Below are 19,166 nucleotides of genomic sequence, written 5' to 3' on the forward strand. Positions count from 1 at the left end.
TTCTCACAAAACCATAAATCCTGATTGTTGTACAGAAAAACAGAAGATTACAGTGAAGTGTCTGGCAATCAAAGCAGAAGCTCTACCTATGGTCAGAAGCCAGCTCTGGTAGATGAAGGACCTAAGGACAAGCAGTACAGATAGCCAACAAAATCTAACAGCAGAGATGAACAGTTTACTGCAGACAAAACAGTAAGTGCCTGACTGAAATTTATTTTGCTGTTCAAATTGTTTTTTCCACACAACAACTCCTATTCATATCATTCCAAGAACACAACCAATGCTTTTTTTCTTATGTCAGTATAAGGGAATTCTAGCTTTTATTTGGAAAATATGTAACTATGTTTTGAGACTAACTATTGGAAAGGACTGGTTAGGGAACAAATGCAAGGCTGCTGAACAGCATATTCACCAAGAAACAGTTCTCAGAGCTCTTTCACATCCACTGTGTGCTCTCCACATGCATTTGAGACCTGCATCAGAGATGCCTATGGTGCCCCTGTAGCAGTACAGATAAGTGAGGATCTATTTAGAGAGTCTTTATCTTTGTTCCACAATCAACTACAAATAGAAAGAGCATTCATATATCATCAGGCTTCATAATCTAAGAGAATAAGTACTGGTGCTTATGATGTGATGGGAGAAGGGATTGCTTTTATGCTAAAAAACTCATGCAGAATTGGAGACAAGATTTGACACACTGAAGTTTATGTAGTTACATGAACTAGATACTCTTAAGAAGTTTAAGCAGGTCAGTTGCAAAAAATCTAGTTTTCAAGACTGATGTGACTTTACATAAGCCATGCACTTTTGGCTATGCAAGCAAATAGCTGTAATTTGACTACTTGTACCTAGATGAGTAACTTTGTAAACTACGTTTATAGTACTGAAGCTTTGACATTTCTATCACATTTGAATTTAGCAGAAGCTCAGAGAAGAGGTTGGGTAAAACAATATTTGTCCCAAATCTGATCCACAATCCAGTATTGTTAAAATATTCCAAAGATATACTCCCAAAACAGGTTCTTAATATATCACAGGAATACATACCAATATGCAGGGCAATGGAGAGACCAATGGCTGACCACAGAGAATAGCGACCACCAACCCACTGAAAAAAGAGATCAATTTAGACAGTAGAAGCATAAAGGTTTTAAATTGAAGCTTATCCAAACCATTAGGAAATAGCAGCATGTGTTTAGACTATTTTCAGCAAAAAAGATTCTTTTTGGCAATAATTCACTACAAATCATATGGCATGGCCAAGGGGACCTGTACCTTACAGTAGACCCAACAAATCCTTAAGTATGCATTTCTTTAAGGATTTAAAGTTTCCCAACTGGTCTAGAGCCTATGATTTATATAACATCTGTTGAAATAGCTCTCTTGATAATGACTGCAGTTCATTCTCAAATACTAGATTCACAGTTTGTGTTAACTGCTTTCCTAGTCCTGATCTGTAGGAGAGGCTTGAGTCAGCGAGATTATGACATTATATAGGAAAAGGTAATGCTCTAGTTAAGTTCTAAATAGTAGCTTTAAAGTGTAGTTTGTCAGGCAAAGTCAATGACACAGAAACCAGCCTGTTTCTGATTTTAAGTAGATAAGCAGAAAGGCCAAGGCTAAATGCACTGTACTTAAAATATGCATCTGCTATAAAACATCAAGTTAGACTGCTGTTTCTGATGTTTGACCTTTACAGACGTAGATTATATACAGTAGACCCCAACAGTCAAATGTCACAGCTTATAATAACTACTTACATAGAGGAATCAGCTAAGACTTCTATCTCCTATTACCCAACAGATGATTAGTCAGCCAAGAATACAGAAGGCTCTTCTTCAGACCTTCATCTACAGCAGGATTTGAATTGAGTGGCCAAGATACATGACTGCTTTACTTGCTTGGCATGCTCAGTTTACTTTTAGGCATAATTTTTCAAATGTTTCAGTACTGAGAATACAGCTACTATTTTTTTTAGTTTTGTTTTGGTTAGTTTTCAATCAGTTTGACATCTAATTAACACTTGAAATAAATTCTAATGGTTAGCATCTACTGCACAACATTAGATATTTACTTACATCCCAAAATTCAAACATGTTCTCAGGGTCAATTCCAAAGTCTTTAACTTTAGGCTAGAATAAAAAAAAGCATGGAAGAGAAGACAAACATTCTTAAAAACCTTGATGTCTAACAAATAAAAAGCACTAGTTTTACGCCTATTGAATAGGCAATTGCCCAATTACACCTTCTATTTTAAAAATACATAGCATCCATCAGAAAATACAGTGTACTTTTATTTCCAAATATCACTGTTGCCATTCAGCAGTCTTGAATTCAATTACAAAACACTCGTTCTATCAGTGGCAGTATAGTTAGGAGTTGGACTGATACTGTTTACATTCAACATGCCCAGATTACTACAAGGGAGCTTCACACCAGATTACCCAGCAGCCTCAATTGTTGCTGGGTCTTTTATTGCTGGGCCCTTTTGAATTGCTGCAGCTCCCCCCCGCCCCCTCCACCCCTTTTTTGAGTGAAATACCACATCAGGGTACTTTACGCTCATCATATACAAAAGATTATTTCACATAAACTACTTGTATCACTTCAGCACTTATCTTAGGATTTTGAGTAATATTTATTTATAGAATAATTGCATTCACACACACTTAAACAGTAATGGGTACCCTTCATTAATAACAGGATAGGTATTACAAGCACAACATCCTGATTTCAGATTTATAAGGCTCCAGCAGAAAACACACATCTATAATGGTGCTTTGGAAGCACTCCATTTATTTTCTGTAGAACATATATGCATCCTTTCAGTAGGAAAGCTAAGTATTAGTATACAAATAATGGCATCTTAAAGGCTTCCTTACAGGACTATACAATAAGACCATCTTAAAAGTACATAGAAAATCTAAATAAAATTCTTATACTTACACCATTGGTAGACAAGGCAACAAAGTGCTTGGCCACAGCTGAAGGCTTAATAAAATGAAAAGCGTTAGATCTGTAATGCTAGTTGTTTTTATTTCTTGTTATAAAACTGATTTGCTATCATTTACTTTTGAACAAAATATTGTTGACTATCATTAGTTATTTTCATGTTTATCAACTTGAAATCATCTTAATCACATATAGCATAAGATAACGCTCTGACAATATTTTCATGAAGGCCTCCCTCTGGAGGTAGTCAATACTTGGAGCAGCACTCAGTTTCCTTAAGAGTACATTACCAGTTTGGTTCATCACTAATACCACTTTTGGGCAGATGGAGTGTGTTGTACAAGTGCTGCCCTCCCTGCTAGAGTTGGAAGATCAGGACAACTGCAACCACTGAAATCTAAAGCTACAGATTTAGACTTGGGTCTTTCGGTAAGTGTTCGTGCAAGGATGAGTTGTCTTTAACTAATATAATGGGAGACTTCAAAGCCCTGCTCTCAAACTAAGTACAGCTACCCTGACTGGAACTTGTTAAAGACTACATTAACTACCTGAGCAGGCAGTATTGCCTTTCTTATAAGTTAGAAATTTAAGGGAATAAGCCAAAAACAAGGCTTCTGTTCATAGCACAACCATCTGCTACAGAATTATTTTACTGTTTCAACCATAACTTCATTTCTAGTTTTGAAAGATTTTCCAAGAATTGAAAGGTAATGACATGTAGACACCATATTCTTGGATTTCAGGGTCAGTGGTTCCACCAAACCATTAGCCAGCTCTAAGGTAGATGCAACTATCTATTACTTTAGAGGCAGGATTTGAGGGAAAACCATCCACAACCACCATCTATAATGGAAAACTTGTTTTGTTACTTTGTTCAGACATACCAGCCTGTCACTAACCATGATGCACTTAAATGTTGTGCACAGCATTTGCTATGCTACACAGCTTATGCTTGGGCAGCTATTGGCCCCAATCCAAAGCATGCTTAAAATGACTGGGGAGAAACTGCACAATGACAATCTGTTGCATTCTGTTATGTAATGTAAGTACATTAGACTTACATCATTAGCAGCATGTAGAAACCACTCTTTGGCCGTTTCTGCATTGGTGATCGTTTCTTGGGTGGTGAAAGTCTGTGCATCAGAAAATGGAGAAGTATATAAGACATTGTACTTAAAACTGAAACACGTTCAGGCTGCTAAAACATTTTTTCCAGATAACCAGATCACAGTAATTCTAGAGGTTCATAAGAAAGCTGCTACCAAATTTCAGCAAAAAAGCAAGCTTATCAATCCACATCAGCATTTTGCTGGAATTGGAATAGTTATTCCTTATTTCTTTCCCTCCTCCAAACTGTTACACAAACCTTGACACTAAAGTTTTCTCCTGTACTTTCACTAAATATGAAGTTATATCACTCAATTAGAAAGTAGCTAATTGAGCTTCACAACAGGACAACCCAGCTGGATTGTCCTCTTGTTCTTTTATTCCTTCTTTTCCATGCAAAAACACTAATTTTTGCTAAGACACTGCCATAACTATTTTGCTGATTAGAGAAATATTTTCCTGCTTCATGAAGTGTACAAAGAAGTTCAGTCATGCAGTTCTGCAAAGATCTACCACCATTCTGATTTACTCAGCCATCAAAATTTTGCTTTAAGGGGGAACACTACATTCAACCTACTCTCACCCATCTCCAGAAGTATTTCATTATGAAACAAGCCTGTTAGGGAAAACAAAAAATGCCATTCATCTTCTTCCAAATAAATCCAATTATCTAACTACAGCTTGGCAAATAGAAACTGAAGTGTTACTCTTTCAATCTGGCAGTTTTCTGAGCCTTTGAACCATGATGCTTGAACTCAATTATTCAAAAATGACCATTAGTGTTATTTTGTGAAGCTTACTTATTCCATAAGTTGCTCAGCTACAGTATTGCCAAAATAAAATAATGAGCACCACAGTAGAGCATGGTCAGCATTACACACATGTTCATTTATTGCAGATTCTGTCTTCAACAGTAAAAAGGTCCTACTGTGCTTTACAAATGAAGGCAATCCACATTATGTAATGATGAATTCTGTCTTCAGTTTCCTCTGATAAGGCAGAAGCCAGTATGTTCTAGTCAGCATACCTCAGAGGAATCTGGCAACTAGCAATTAAGTTTATGAAGTTATTAAGTAAGCTTGCTAACAAGGTGAGATTTACAAAGGTAGCTATTAAGTCCATATTCAGAAATAAAGTGCTGTCTTAAACTACCAGCAGCCTGTCTTCACCTATTTTGTAAGTAAAGAAGCTTAGTATTTACAGTGCTATGGGAACTCAGCATTTGAGTTACAGAAAGCTTTTGCTACTACCCTGAAACAGAATGAAGATTCCTAAACTACACTGATGTGAAACATTAATGCAAAAAAACTCTATTGACAACACTGTACTTCATTAGCAATATAAAAAGACCACAATTAAAAATAAGGAATGAGATGAAATCTTGAATTTCTAAGAAATAGAAGAAATGGGATCATGCATTCCACCCACAAAGTATAGTAACAAAATTTGGGAATAGTTTAAATTTGTGTTGGCTAAGAAACACCCAAAACATCAAATTGGTCTTGTGTATTACTTGTCAAGAATGAGTCATTTTCAGTGCTTGACTTCTGGATCCTTAAACATTTCAGTAGCAATATACGCTTTTATTGCAAGTTTAGGATTAATCAAAATAGTTATTTTTTTTTTAGAAATAGTGCATGCTACAAGTCCTTAATCTAGAACTTCCTGTGGACAGATGTCTTGACTGAATCCTTAACCATTTGAAGTATGTCACACCAGTGACCTTATTAGACATACCTTTGATGCAATGATGAAGAGCGTAGTGTCCGGTTTAAGCTCAGCCAGGGTTTTGGCTATATGAGTACCATCAATGTTAGACACAAACCAAACACGTGGGCCTCCCTTGGAATATGGTTTCAAGGCTTCAGTTACCATCAGAGGCCCCTGGAGAAAACCAAGTTCAGTTTTATCTTCATTGCAGGCATGTATACACAAAGATGTAAAATGTACAGAAGGTAGGTGCTTACCAAGTCAGAGCCACCAATCCCAATATTGACCACATCAGTAATGGTCTTTCCAGTGTAGCCCTTCCATTCACCACCACGGACTCTCTGGCAGGAAAAGAAACTCAGTGTTTTATACTATGTATATGCTCAAGTTAACAAATCTAACCCTGGAAGTATGATGCATTTGCAAGCACTACTGCAGAGGATCTTCAAAGAAAACTCAAAAACTTTTAGACTTTAAAGCCAATACTCAAAACTACCTTGCTGGGTAGACATTTCATTAACGCTTACTTCTGTAAGTGTTAGAAGTTTAACACATGTATTTAAAACAAACTGCAAAAATCAACCTAGCCTTCTTACATGTGGACTACTACAGCATTTACCTGCATTACCTAGCATTTACAGCATTGAACATAGAGACAACAGAAGTCAAGCTAGACATGAAAGAGCCTTAGGCATTGAATTATTTGCACAAGACATTTAAACAGATGCCTACATTAAATATGTACAGAACCAATAAACATTAGTGATATTTGAAGATTACTGTATTTAACTAGGAACAAAAAGCTTTGTGTTGCTGAAACAGTAGAATCATATATTAATCTGACCTAAAGACAGAGGATCTTTAAAAAACTACTTAAGCAGACCACAACCAAATTAGAAGTGAGCTGGGAGCTTCTTCCCTCTCTCCTTCTGATTTTAAAAGAATTTTAAGAGGCAGTTTCTACTTAAGAGTCAAGTAGTAAGAAAGATGTTAAGAAGAAATAAAGCAATATTTGAATGGGGTACTTCATGTTTTACAAGACTTCAAACTTCTGAAATAAATACTACTAAAGGAGTAAGATCTAGAGAGCCCATTAAAGAAAAGCCCACCTGCAAACTGACATGCAAGAAAGTCATGCTTAAAACAGCTCTAATTCCATGCTTGAGCCAGTACTGTTATAAACCTAATCCAACAAGTGCAGAATAGCTTGTGTGAACCAGTCTATAATCGGTACTTAACAACATGCCTGTAAGAGAACCTGGTTGACTATAATACAAACATAAAAGGTTATGGTGATATATTGTACCTGGCAGAAGTGTTTCATTTTGTCCAACACTTTGTTTACTTCTGGAACAACATCTTTCCCATCCACAAGTATTGGCACATTGGAACGATTTCTCAGAGCGATATGAAGCACAGCTCGGTTCTAAAACAAGAGGAAGAAAGAAGGAAAAAAATGAATTATTTCTTACTCATACTTCACCCAGAAAGTAGTACAGTCTTAAAAGTTGTTAATAATCCTTCAGATTAACTGGAACTGCTTTCAACTGCTGTCTGCTGTTAAACAAAAATATTTTCTAAGTTGTGGTAGACAGTAAAGACTGCCCCCATAATGAGTGGTCAGATATATGCGACCTTGTACACTGTCTTTGCACCATATTAGCCTACAAGTTCTAACTCATCAAGACAAACACCTGGCAATATCATGCTTGGGTGAACTATAAATAATTTCCACCTAAGAACAAACTGAGCAGTCAATGCCTGCAGCACCAAACACAGACAAGTCTTAAATATTTAAGACATGGCTAAAAAATGATCTGATGTAGAACAAGAATAGTAGACAAGTCAGTTCTTGCTATTAAGCAGCTTCCTTTTGTCTTACTGTTCTACATTTATTCTATAACACTGTTTGACAGCATTCTGTTTAACATCTCATGGCCATTTCATACTGTCCACATGCTCCAGAGCCCATTCAACTTCATTTGCTATCTCACATTAACAGAAAATGAATTAATCCAAATCTAATTCCAGGTCTTCTTACTGTAAATGAGAAACAGCCTGATAATGAAAATAGTCATCATGCAGGTAACCGCTAAACAAAGTCGCCATATTGAGACAGTATTGAAGTTGGGAGCTAGCAGCAGATGCCAAACACACCAGATAGTTTAATATTGTGTTCAAGTGCTATCAGGGAAAAATATATTCTTCTAAGACAACTTGAGCCATTATATTTGATCTCAGGTAAAAAATGAAGAATAACTCCATAATATACGGTCAGAGATAGGCTAACCTTGTAATAATCTGTTACATGGGGCTATTGGAAAGCAATATCTGAGAACCAGAACCAGGCAGATGTTAAACTTACCCACGTTTCCCCCGCTCCCTTTTTTCTTCCACTGTCTAAAACTCTAACTGTGTATTGAAGGCATTAATATAAAAGGAAGAGAAATGATTCTCCAGTGAAGCTTTCTGGTTTAGTCTGTGAATTTCTACAAACATGCAGTATTTACAAGCAATACAACATTCAGCCACTGAGTGATTTTTAAGTAAACTGCTTGTGCAAGAATTAAATCAGTTAACCAAGTCAGAGCAAATATTGATTTCTGCAAATTTACCTCAAATGGACTTAAATATTTAAGGTAGATCAGTAAATCATGTTACACTGATTTTCCAGTTTTCAACCTACTTTTAATTTAAAAAATAAGGTGCAACTGGTTCCTCTGTATTAAATCTGTGAAGATTTAACTATCATTACAACCCTCAGATCTACAGAGAGGAATATACTCAGTCTTACCAAAATACATGGCTAGTTTTTCAAGATGGCTTATAGTCTCTACTACTAGAAGTACCCAAAGATAAGTAGCATCAACAATCCAAAGCAGGAAGTCTTACACAACCCTTGCTAACACATTACATGCAGATTACTAAGCTTTATGAACACTCATTAAGAAAAAGCTTCTAAGGCATACCTGGAATGAAATACTCTTCTCTATGCCCTTTGCAAGACCTAACTCATCTTCCTCTCTACGAAAGTGAAGAGCAAGGAAAAAATACACCACCAACTTATCTAAAAACAATTTTTGTTGGAGGGAAGACTGAAAAGCTTTGTTCACATTAAGCTCTTAGAGATTCTCATGTAAGTAACAAAACAAAAGTTAAAACCACTTTCAGCATTTCAGAGTAGCAATTTGAGTGAGTTCAAGACTTCCCTTACAGAGATGCACAAACATCCATAATATAAGCACAACTGAAAGGTAAGAACTATAGACAGAAATAGCCTTACCTCAGTGAAGTTGATCTTCTCTCCACTGAACATTCGCTCTCTGGCACTTTCCACACCCCTTGACTTTGCCTGAGAAATGTAAAAATAGATTTCTCTTAAAAATAGTAAGTCAACATGTACTACAAAGGTCCAGCTACACTAAGGAGAGTAAGCATTTAGCACAAGAGAGCAAAACAGAAGTATATGGTGTGTTTTTCATCTAACTAGTTTTAAAGCATACAAAAGTTAATGCTTATTTTATAGGAAGTATTTTTATTCCCTTAAATAATGCTACATGGTAACATGTACTAAAAGATCAAGATGTAGTGAGTAGTCTTAATTACTCAGTTTCATCTTGACAGACTGCTACGGGATTAATTTCTTTGTAACAGCTTAGTTTTTTTTTTTTAAACAGAATAGCAGCAGAAGTAGTTTCACTTCAGCTATTTTTGGAAGCTTTTTAAAAAAATCTATCCAGTCTTAGCCTTTGGCTGAACCAATAGTTAAGGAAGGGTTGTAATTATGGACACCATGCTAAATTGAAGTTAATGACACAAGCTTCTTAAAATGCATTCAACTGCAAATGAATCTCAAAACTAAGACTACATGACACGAAAGAATGTATTTCCATTTGAGGTCTAGAAAATATCAGCTTCTCTTACAACTTGATATTCATCTCTTATTTTACTGCAAACCCCAGTAACAGTCCCATATGGCAGCTGGTTTGTTACAGACAAGTCTTGACAGACAAATCAGAGAGCTCAAGAGAGATCTGGGAATTGAAAATGGTTCTGCTCCTTGTGGCCAAAGGAAAATGCAATACTTTCAACAATGCCTTACTAGGCTTAAAACCATGTGACCTTGAACTTCGATCATCTCTTGAATTCAGAGCTAAATGTGTATAAACAATGATAGAATGAGTTACAGTTGAAAGTTAACTTCTAGAACACTGAATTAATAAAACAAAGTTTTCTTTAGTTACCAGTTCCACCAGCATTTTCATTACTTCTTCTGTAACAAGGTTCTTCGAATAATCCAGCAAGATATCCCCATGATCAGTATTCAGAGTCAAGCTGTCAAAACAAGTCACTTAATTACACCTTCTTAAAGAGTTTTAAGCAAGACAATGACAACTCTACAAGTAGTGATTAGAAACCTAGTTAGGCTAAGTTAATATAGATGACCTGAGGGACTAATTGGCCCCCACAAATTTTATAAAACGATTTACTAGGTAGTATACCATTTTAACTCTAGACTACGGTTTTCAACAACCTCAATTGTAGTGTTCATTTTCTGCTTGTGAAAGTCTAAATACAATTAAGTATATTTAATGCACAGCCACACAATCACGTTCCACTTTCAACTGAGCCACTAGCAGTCTCTAGCAACTAGTTTTTTCCTAATACATCATAGGTACCAAGCTTATCACCATCTTTTGCAGCTAAGAAAACTATACTGTCTTCCTACAGTTCATTTTAACAAACTTAGATATGTTTTTTATACGGCAGCCTAAACAAAACTGATTTACAAGTCTATACAACTGCATGTACAGAAATACTGTCAAGTAAGATGCAGAATTACTTCCTATTTGTGCACTGCATAGTCTCACTTTGCTTACTGACTCAGAGCTCTGCAAATGATTTTGCTAATCCTTCCCAGAGAACTATAGCCTAACATTTAAAAGACAGACTTTAGGTTTAGAACTGAGGTAAACCATGAAAATAGTCTATTAGAAATCAAGTAAGTCCTGTTGTATTTACTAGCCTTGTATCAAAACGATAATTTCTACAGTTGCTTTTTTGTCTTATACAGAAGTTTTCCATCCATTTCTCCTTTGCACTAATTAACAACCTAATGTACACATTTACTTTAAATTCAAGAGTCAGTCCTGTAAGTCATTCAGTAGACTTGATGAAGTCTGCTGTACAGTGTCTTTCTTTTTTTAAATGAGTTACTGTCATGTTTGCTCCACATGCTCAAGCCACAGGAAATTGCATGCATCTAAATTCAGTGTTTCCGTGTTGCTCATTATCTGCCCTGCCTCTAGTTTCTCAATATTTGGCAACAAATATCACTTCTTTTTTACTGCAAAGATATACTATGGACTTGGCAGGGACAAAACATAGTATTGTTGCTATCCTAAACAGATATAGCATGACAGAGCATGCAAGATTGGAAGAATGGGACTGAACTTGCAATAACAGTAATGACCAGCAAGGTCTAGACATTTAGGTGGTTTCATTTTTTTTTTTTTAAAAAAAGAATTCAAGACCAGAAAATTGGTCTTAAAACACAGAAGCAACTAAATAAGGAAAGACAGGTATCTTCAAGCACAGGCTTAAGAGAACATTTATCAAAAAATAAGGCAAGCAAGGAAAAACAGTATTAATACTATTTATCAACCTTTTCTTCAGGAGGGTGCAAGAAGTAATCCTGAAACGCCAACCGTCTAGTGTAAGAACACCTGGAACATAACTAGCTAAGCTAAAGACTTACCTCTCACCTGCCAAATTTGCTCTTCATTGATACAGTACAAAAAAGGAACAAATCCTTCACGTCTTTCTATTTAAAGTTAGATGTGGTATGTTTACAGACTGATCTCAGGTTTGAGCACATTTCACTAAGGGCACTACAAGACCATTAGTGTACTAATGATTCTTCAGTGCTACAGTTTAATCGTAGGAAGACAGTCTTAGTGTTCTTCATGAAGATAAAATACTTAAAGTCTTTTGTTTACCTGTCATATGCTTTATTTCTCCAATTTCTTTCTTTTTTTTTTTAACTTATATAAATAACCAACCTCGCTAGACTTAGAAATACCCTTTGAATTTCTGGCTGGATTCAAGTCACCACTGAGTTGAAGAAACTGCAGGAAGATGGTATCGCAAAGACACCATGAGAAAAAAAGAGCAATGGCTAACAGTGAATACAAGACATCTGATTTCCCAGTTCCCACACTGGAGGTACAACACAAGCACAGAGCCTCATCTCATCCTGAACCCTTATACGAGGAGTTCCACCCCTTCTTTAAACAGATGCACAGAAACGTGCAGCTCAATTGCATTCTGCTACACTACCCATTCTGCAATGCGGCATCTAGCAGTAGCGCTACCCAGGTGGAACGGAGGACTTGTCACGTAAGCCACATCCACACTTAAGTGATGTAGCCTTCCACTGTGAAGTGAAAGGCCCACTGTTCCTACCAGACCATATATTCAGGCAGCAGAGAAAAATCAAAAACATACTGTACATAGTTGACCCTGCTCCAAACCAGAAGAAGGGGCTATGCAAGTTTTCATCAATGGAGGCAAGACCGGAGGAAAGTCTTCTATCCATACTCAGTAAGACACAGCCAGTGAGCATAAGGTTCTTATAGTAAGATTTAAAAGATACTTAGTCTCTGAGATCAAGTATTCAGATTAAAAACTGATTCTAAAATTTCTATGGCACAAGTGTCATGAAGCACTATTACTGAAGTATATTTTTTTTCCCCTTAGAAGATAATCAATGATTTTATGATTATACCCAACGGATCTGAAGCATCTTCATAAAGATGATTTTCACATGAGGGAAGAGGTGCAAGTTAAGCAGAGAACCTTGTGGCCAAACCTCTGGGACTGGCTTTCAACAGATGTTAACTACAAGCCAGAGCCGCAGGATGGTGGTAAAGTGGTAATCACTGAGAAGTACACAAGCTGATTTATCAAACTAAACCTGGCTGTCAGTTTTGTATATTTGGGTATGACAGAATTTGTTGGGTAGTCAATAATGCTGGTTTATCAGGAAACAGGACCAAAATCATGAAGAGATGTCATTAATACAGATTAATGAATCAAACATCTCAACTGTTTCCTGTCCTTACAGTTTGCACAAAAAAACATTAAGCAGCTACTTGAAGTGAATACCCTCAGTACAGAGCATTTCACAAGAAAAATACAAATCAGATAGACACATTCTGAGACATACTTATAACTTCCAGCACGGAGAAAACATGCCACACATGAGTATATATGCTTGAAACATGAGTTGCCAAATACCTTATCCTCAGTGCACAGCAACTGTCAGTGTAACTCCCTTAGTCTATTACATATTCACAAGAAATTAAATACAGACTATTTGAAATTGAGCTCACATTTTACAGTTAAAGTAGCTTGCATGATAAAGTGACAGCCACTAAGACTAATATTCAGTGCTATTCCCAGTAGTAGCACTTGCTCAAGCCATTCAGGAAGTCTTGTACGAAGCAGCTCAGTTATACCTTTGGATTTACTCAGTCTGCTTCAGCTTTCCTTTGTTACAAGGATGTTAACAAATTCAGTCTTTTGAAATGTACTGGAGATAAGGAAGCATGCGACCAGGACCTTTTTTTTTGCTAAAGAGACAAGAGATTGAGCTTACAGATATTAATACAGTTTTAGCAGTTAAAGGTTCTGTTAGGAGAGCCAGATGAAGTTAATGCTCCAAAAACCTAGCATACCTTTCACATCAATGCAGAATGACACTAACTGTTGTATGCTGGTATGCAGAACTTCATATGTGATGTTGCATTACAATTCAGGTAGTATCAAATGAGCTCAAGAGGAGAAAAGTCACTTTACCAGTGAAAATTTTTGACACATGCAACAAGTAAGATGGCTCTTTCTTGAAGAAGTTGGCTGTGTGTATATTGCCCAGGCTCACTTTAAAAATCAAATCAGTGATGTACCTACGCACTAATGGACTTCCCAGATCGCTGGTGGAGCCCAGCAGTATAACCACATGTGACTTCTCGGCAGTCTCCTGAACACAGGAGACAGCAGCCCCGTTTTATGGGACGAGAACATTGCACGTTATCACGCTGCTTCCACGTCTTACTTCCTTCTCTAGGAAAAAGCCTTTGCAACGTGTCTGCTGTAGTAGGTGTAGCAGGGGAGGATTAAACGCCCACACCGCTCCGGGGCAGGGGCCGACAGGTAGGGGCACAGGGGCGGCCGGGGGCGATGCTCGGCGCTGCTCTTATCGCGGGGACAGGCATCTTATCGCGGGGACAGGCATCTTCTCATGACTAAGCAGGCGGCAGGCCCCAGAATGCCGCTGCGCCGCCGCAGCCCGGCGCTGTGCCGCCCGGCACGTCCCAGCCGCAAGGAGGAGTCAAGGACGAGCACACGCGGGGCAGCCGTGCCCAGGGCTGCCGGGGGGGGCTCCCACCTGCCCGGGGGGGGCCGCTGCTCGCCCTCCTGCCCGCCCAGCACCGCCGGGAGGCCCCGGTCGCTGGGGCTCGGCCTCGGCTGCCTTCCCCGGGGCGCCCGAGGCGAGGAGAGCGGCGGCAGCCGTGTGAGGGTGTATGGGGGTGCCTCCTGCCGGCGGGCCCTCTGCCAGCCCCGAGGCTCCCCAGTCTCACCTGAACTTCTGGAAACGCTCCTTGTCGCCCTCGAAGAGCTGCCGCAGGACGAGCTTGGAGGCGTTCGCCTTGTGCCACTCGAGCAGCTTCTTGAAATGGGGGTCGGCAGACAGCGCCATGTTAGCGGCCAGGCAGAGCTGAAGCGGCTCACACTAGGTCACGGAAGCGGGCAGGGCGAGCGGGGATGGGGCGGCCGCCCCCGGTTTTATAGCAGCGAAGCTCGGCCTCCTGCCCGCGGCTCCGCCCCGGCACCAGCCTCCTTCCCTTCGGCGGGATGAGCTTCCTCACGGCCGGGAGAGGCGCTTACAGAGGGGTGGCAGCGTGTGGGGGCCGCGGGTACCCCTGTTATGAGCCCCCCCAAGATGCTGCGCAACGCGGTTCCCCCGCCCCGGGGCACCTGCGTGAGGCAGCGGGGGCCGGTGGGATCGGTGTCGGTGTGTTGGGAAGGGACCGGGTTAGAAAAGATCCGGCTTCCCTGTTGCCGCTGCCGAGGGCCGTTTCTAGCCCGGTCCCCCCAGCCCTACTGGGGGCCACGGCGGCGCTGCTCACACCGGGGGCTCGGCGCCAGCCCCGAAACCGGCCTTGGGCATGGAAATTTCCGAGGAGCTGAGCGCAGCATCTCCAATGCTGGGTGCTGGGGCTTTGGCTCCGGCAGCCTTGGGTTCCCCCAGGCCCTTACATAAGGAGCTCGGCGGCTGGGGCCTGGGTGCCCGCCTGGCTCTGGGGCGCGGCCGCAGCCTCCTCAAGGCAGGCCGGGGCAGGCGGGCGAGCAGCTGCTCGGTTCTTCAAGGAAAAAAAACGGGCTGTTCTGGGCACAGAGCAAACGTTGCTGAAACAGGGGCGTATGTCGGCTTCTGGGGATTATGCGCTTGAGGCTTAGGTGAATAAATCCCAGTGAAGTCATATTTTAAGCACCTAAGCCCCTCCATGGATCTGGGCCTAAATCAGTCACAGAACGTGAATTTGACTCAGATCACTAAAATCACAGCCCAAGCCCTAAGCAATAGAATCTACATATTTTTCCTTACTGAAAATCCCCAAACGTTCTTAATTGAACCTAATTATGTTACCAAATGTATACCTCAGTGACAATAAACTGTATAACAAAGGTCCTTCCTTACCTCACAGCACACTTGCTTGTTTCTAAGGTTTGTTTGTTTGTTTTCAAACTTAACTGTTTAACAAGCCAAAGGATTTTTTTTTCTTCAGCATAATAAATCTTAAACACTTTATAAGTTTTTACTTCTTTTGCATTTTTGGTGGCCACTCTCATCCCTGCCTGTCACAGGTTTGGGCAACATCTCCAAGGCAACACAGGTTCTTTCATGCTGCCTAACCATCTATCAGTGACTGGTTCCCTGCATGCTTTCATGTAAGGATGGAAAAAGAAAAGACAGGTAACATCTGGACTATGAAGGTGATTCCACAAAGGAGCACACAAGTGCCCAGTAATCCTTCAGACGCCACTTCAGTCATCATGCACACTACCACGTTAACTTTATAAATTTTCCTCCCTTTTCAAGGTCTTTAGGATAATAATCCTAAATAATCTTCAATAATACTAGACTCCCATTCATAGGCTATAACCCAGGATGTAAAGTTCTTTGGCCTAACAAATATCTCCTATTTGTCATGGAGAGAGAATAAACACCCTTTTAAAAGTGTTAGCTTTACTGATAGAGTTTCATAGTCAGTCATGAAATATTCCTGACTCACCTGTACGATTTTTCTTAAATCAGGGCTAATGGGATTTCATTATAGTAGTCTCACTGCATCCCCACCAAATCCAGTGATCCCTGACACACATACATTTTCCTCAGTTTCTATTCTGCTGTCAACAGTGGTTACCCCACTATAATTGTACTCAGAGCAATCTTCATGCCTTTTTTTACTGATTAGTCTCAAAGTGAAGGTCTGCCATTTGTACAAATTTACATTCATTTCTCTTGCAGGTCTTCCCATCTATCCTGTTGTTTTCTTAAACACAGGTGACATCTCAATTTTGCTTCTACTTTTCTTCTTTTATTATTTACCCTTTGGCAATTCCCCTATCCTACCTTTCACTGTAAAACTGTTACATATAACAGTTATATATATATATATGACATATATATACACATAAGTTGCAATCCTCTTCTTGAAATTCAGAATTTAATTGCATCTTGATATTTGACCTGCTAAAATGTCTCCCTCTGATTCCTTTACTAATTTTTCACTCATTACTGTGCTTCTCTTTTTTTCTCACCTCACTGTTCCACCTACTTTGCAACCTACCCAACCACAGCACAGCTCTGTAGCTTCCTACTGCTCTGATCAGGTAACAATCTTGAATCATGTTATTGTTCTTTTCCTTTTCATATGAAATTTGAGTCCTATGTCCTTACACAGCACAACTGCCCAACTGTACCTCCGTCCATGATTCAACACAGCTCTATTCAATTTTGTTTCCCCTTCCCTGTCTTTTTTATTATGCTTCTTGCATAATTTGAATTGTCTCCAAATCCTTGAGATCTTAAATCTTCAAGATCTGCAAGTTCACCTGACCCAAACCCAAAGTCAGAAGGATTTTGTTTGCTTCACATCCCAAATCTGCAAGCATTCTCCTCATGCTTAATTTTATCTGTGCAAGAATGTATAGGCTCAGGTAATCAATAAGGACATACTAATTCTGTTTCATAGTATGGACCACAACATCACTGTCTTGCTGCCAATTCCACTCTCTAAAATGCTTATTTTGTTACTCGTAAGTACTGTGTATGCTGTTCACATACTGTAAATTCCATTTGCATTCTTTTGTAATACTTTATTCTAAGATTTTGAAATGTTTTCTCTCATTTCATTAACCTTAAACTTTTTAAATTATCTGCCATTTATACTTTCTTGCACATCCTTCTCTGCTGCCAGTACCTTCTTACTTCCTATCATCTTTTGCTAGGCTACAGGGTATACAACCCTTAGAAAGTTCTAGAGTTCAAACTACTCCTGCAGCAGACTATGCAAATTTTATGACATATAAAAGAGATATCCAGGTCAAGGTCCTAATTTTAATCTCTCAAGGTCTACAGGATAAGGTTTGTAGCTGTTCCAGGAGTTGCTTCTCTCCCTAAGCTGTGCAACAGCTGACCACTACAGGGACAGTGAGGCCTTGTCTACATTGAAAAGATCAATTGATTTCATTGTAGGGAGTAGGAGGATTTGGACCTGGGAGGTTCAGCAGCTGAGACAGCTGTTTCTTTGACAGCTGCTAGCTGTCATACCAATTTCCCCTAAGATTAATTTTAAGGCAGCTCTAATGTAGATGGAAGCCATGATGCAGAACAAAGACAAAACCTTAGACTAATGGAAGACAGATAGTGTGAACACGGTGATGCTTCGTCTTTTGCAAAGTATCCAGCTGAAACACATTCCCATTCCAGAAAGGCCAAAGGCTATCATAGCGAGGGATGACACCCTTCGGGGTTGAGAAAGGGCATTTTAGTAAAGGATATTTTGTAATTGATGGAGATCAATTTTCTGACCTATAGGGTACAATGGTGGATTTACCATTTTACAAATGCCAGCCTCCATTAAGAACAGCTGCACAATGACCTACTTATAAAAAAGACAAGTGAAAATTCCATTTTGCAAGACAGCTGCATAGAAATTAATATTTCCAAATGAATGTGTAGAGCCTAAATACTACTGCCTCAGGCACTTATGCCAGAAAGGTTAAGTGGCACATTTAATAGATAATCTCTATGATTAATTTATCAGAAAGAACCAAGTGGCTAATTTCCCCTAATTGAAATTTTCCGGCATGATAGAAATTTTTCAGATATAAATCCACTTCCAGCTAAATCCATCGTACTAACTCACTTTATTAAATGAAAGCAAACAAAACTACAATCTTGAATCCAGCTTTTGTTTTCTACTAAGGAAACAAAATATTTCCACAGTGGCAGAGAAAGTAGTAGATTCTTCTGAGGACTGACTGATAATAAGACATAAGATTTTCAAATCAAGACATCAGCAAAGAAGTTCATGCTGAGATTGGAGCAGGTTTCAGGGAAAAAAAAGGACATACCAATCTGAGGTCAGGACTGACTGTGCCAATGTGCTAACTCTGAAATATTTGAGCTGATCATCTATATCTACATTTTTAAGTACTTGTACTAACTTTAAGTGCCCTGAATTTTTAAGTATGGGAAGCTTTGCAGGGAGAGGTAATCTTTTTAGCTCAGACTGTGGTAATCAGATGCAACTCTTTTTCATGTTTGGCACAGAAAGAGCTAACTTCATGCTAAGGACAGACAGGAAGCAATTGCTCTAAGTTTAACATTGCTAGGTTAACCAGTCAAACATTTTGAGAGATAAAAGGGTACCAGCATCTGTGACAATGGAGGAAACTGGCAAAGTGAGAAATAATACAGGTCTTAGAACAGAGAAGTGCAGTTACACATTTCCTTTGGGCCATGAAGCAGTACACGTGTGGAAAGTTTCCATGTATTGTAAAATCAATGTCTCCATTATAACCATATGTATATATATATATTTTTTTTTTCTGCTCTGTCACTTTTATTTATCTTGTCTTTTCAGAATACTTTTTAAGCCCTTCTTGATGCTCAGGACTATGATCACAGGTGGTGATTACTTTGTTTAAAACTCCTGCTGCTAACTCTTTCTGCTTTATTGCTTGGCTATGCAAATTAACTCTAGCGTGCAGTAAGTGGTTGTAGTAAATGTACCCTTCATATAACCTTTATAAGGAATTTC

General features: G+C 39.1%; 1 protein-coding gene across 2 annotated transcripts in view; it reads right to left on the reverse strand.

The window, feature by feature from the left end:
- GPI (glucose-6-phosphate isomerase) overlaps positions 1-19,166 on the reverse strand; it is a 40,524-nt gene that overhangs the window by 6,590 nt on the left and 14,768 nt on the right. Inside the window, exons 1-10 of one of the 2 annotated variants that reach the window (XM_080552836.1) lie at positions 14,415-14,949; positions 10,017-10,107; positions 9,056-9,124; positions 7,079-7,198; positions 6,030-6,113; positions 5,800-5,946; positions 4,017-4,088; positions 2,950-2,994; positions 2,082-2,135; positions 1,051-1,111 (exon numbers count right to left, since the gene is read on the reverse strand). In XM_080552836.1, coding sequence (XP_080408962.1) covers positions 1,051-1,111; positions 2,082-2,135; positions 2,950-2,994; positions 4,017-4,088; positions 5,800-5,946; positions 6,030-6,113; positions 7,079-7,198; positions 9,056-9,124; positions 10,017-10,107; positions 14,415-14,533 — 862 coding nt within the window. In that variant the 5' untranslated portion in view covers positions 14,534-14,949. Of the gene's footprint in view, positions 1-1,050; positions 1,112-2,081; positions 2,136-2,949; positions 2,995-4,016; positions 4,089-5,799; positions 5,947-6,029; positions 6,114-7,078; positions 7,199-9,055; positions 9,125-10,016; positions 10,108-14,414; positions 14,950-19,166 lie in introns of those variants that run through there. The other variant, XM_080552837.1, reaches the window with a different exon arrangement.

This window comes from Anser brachyrhynchus, assembly GCF_964034855.1.
Source record: "Anser brachyrhynchus genome assembly, chromosome: 12".
In the NCBI taxonomy this organism is placed as follows: domain Eukaryota; kingdom Metazoa; phylum Chordata; class Aves; order Anseriformes; family Anatidae; genus Anser; species Anser brachyrhynchus.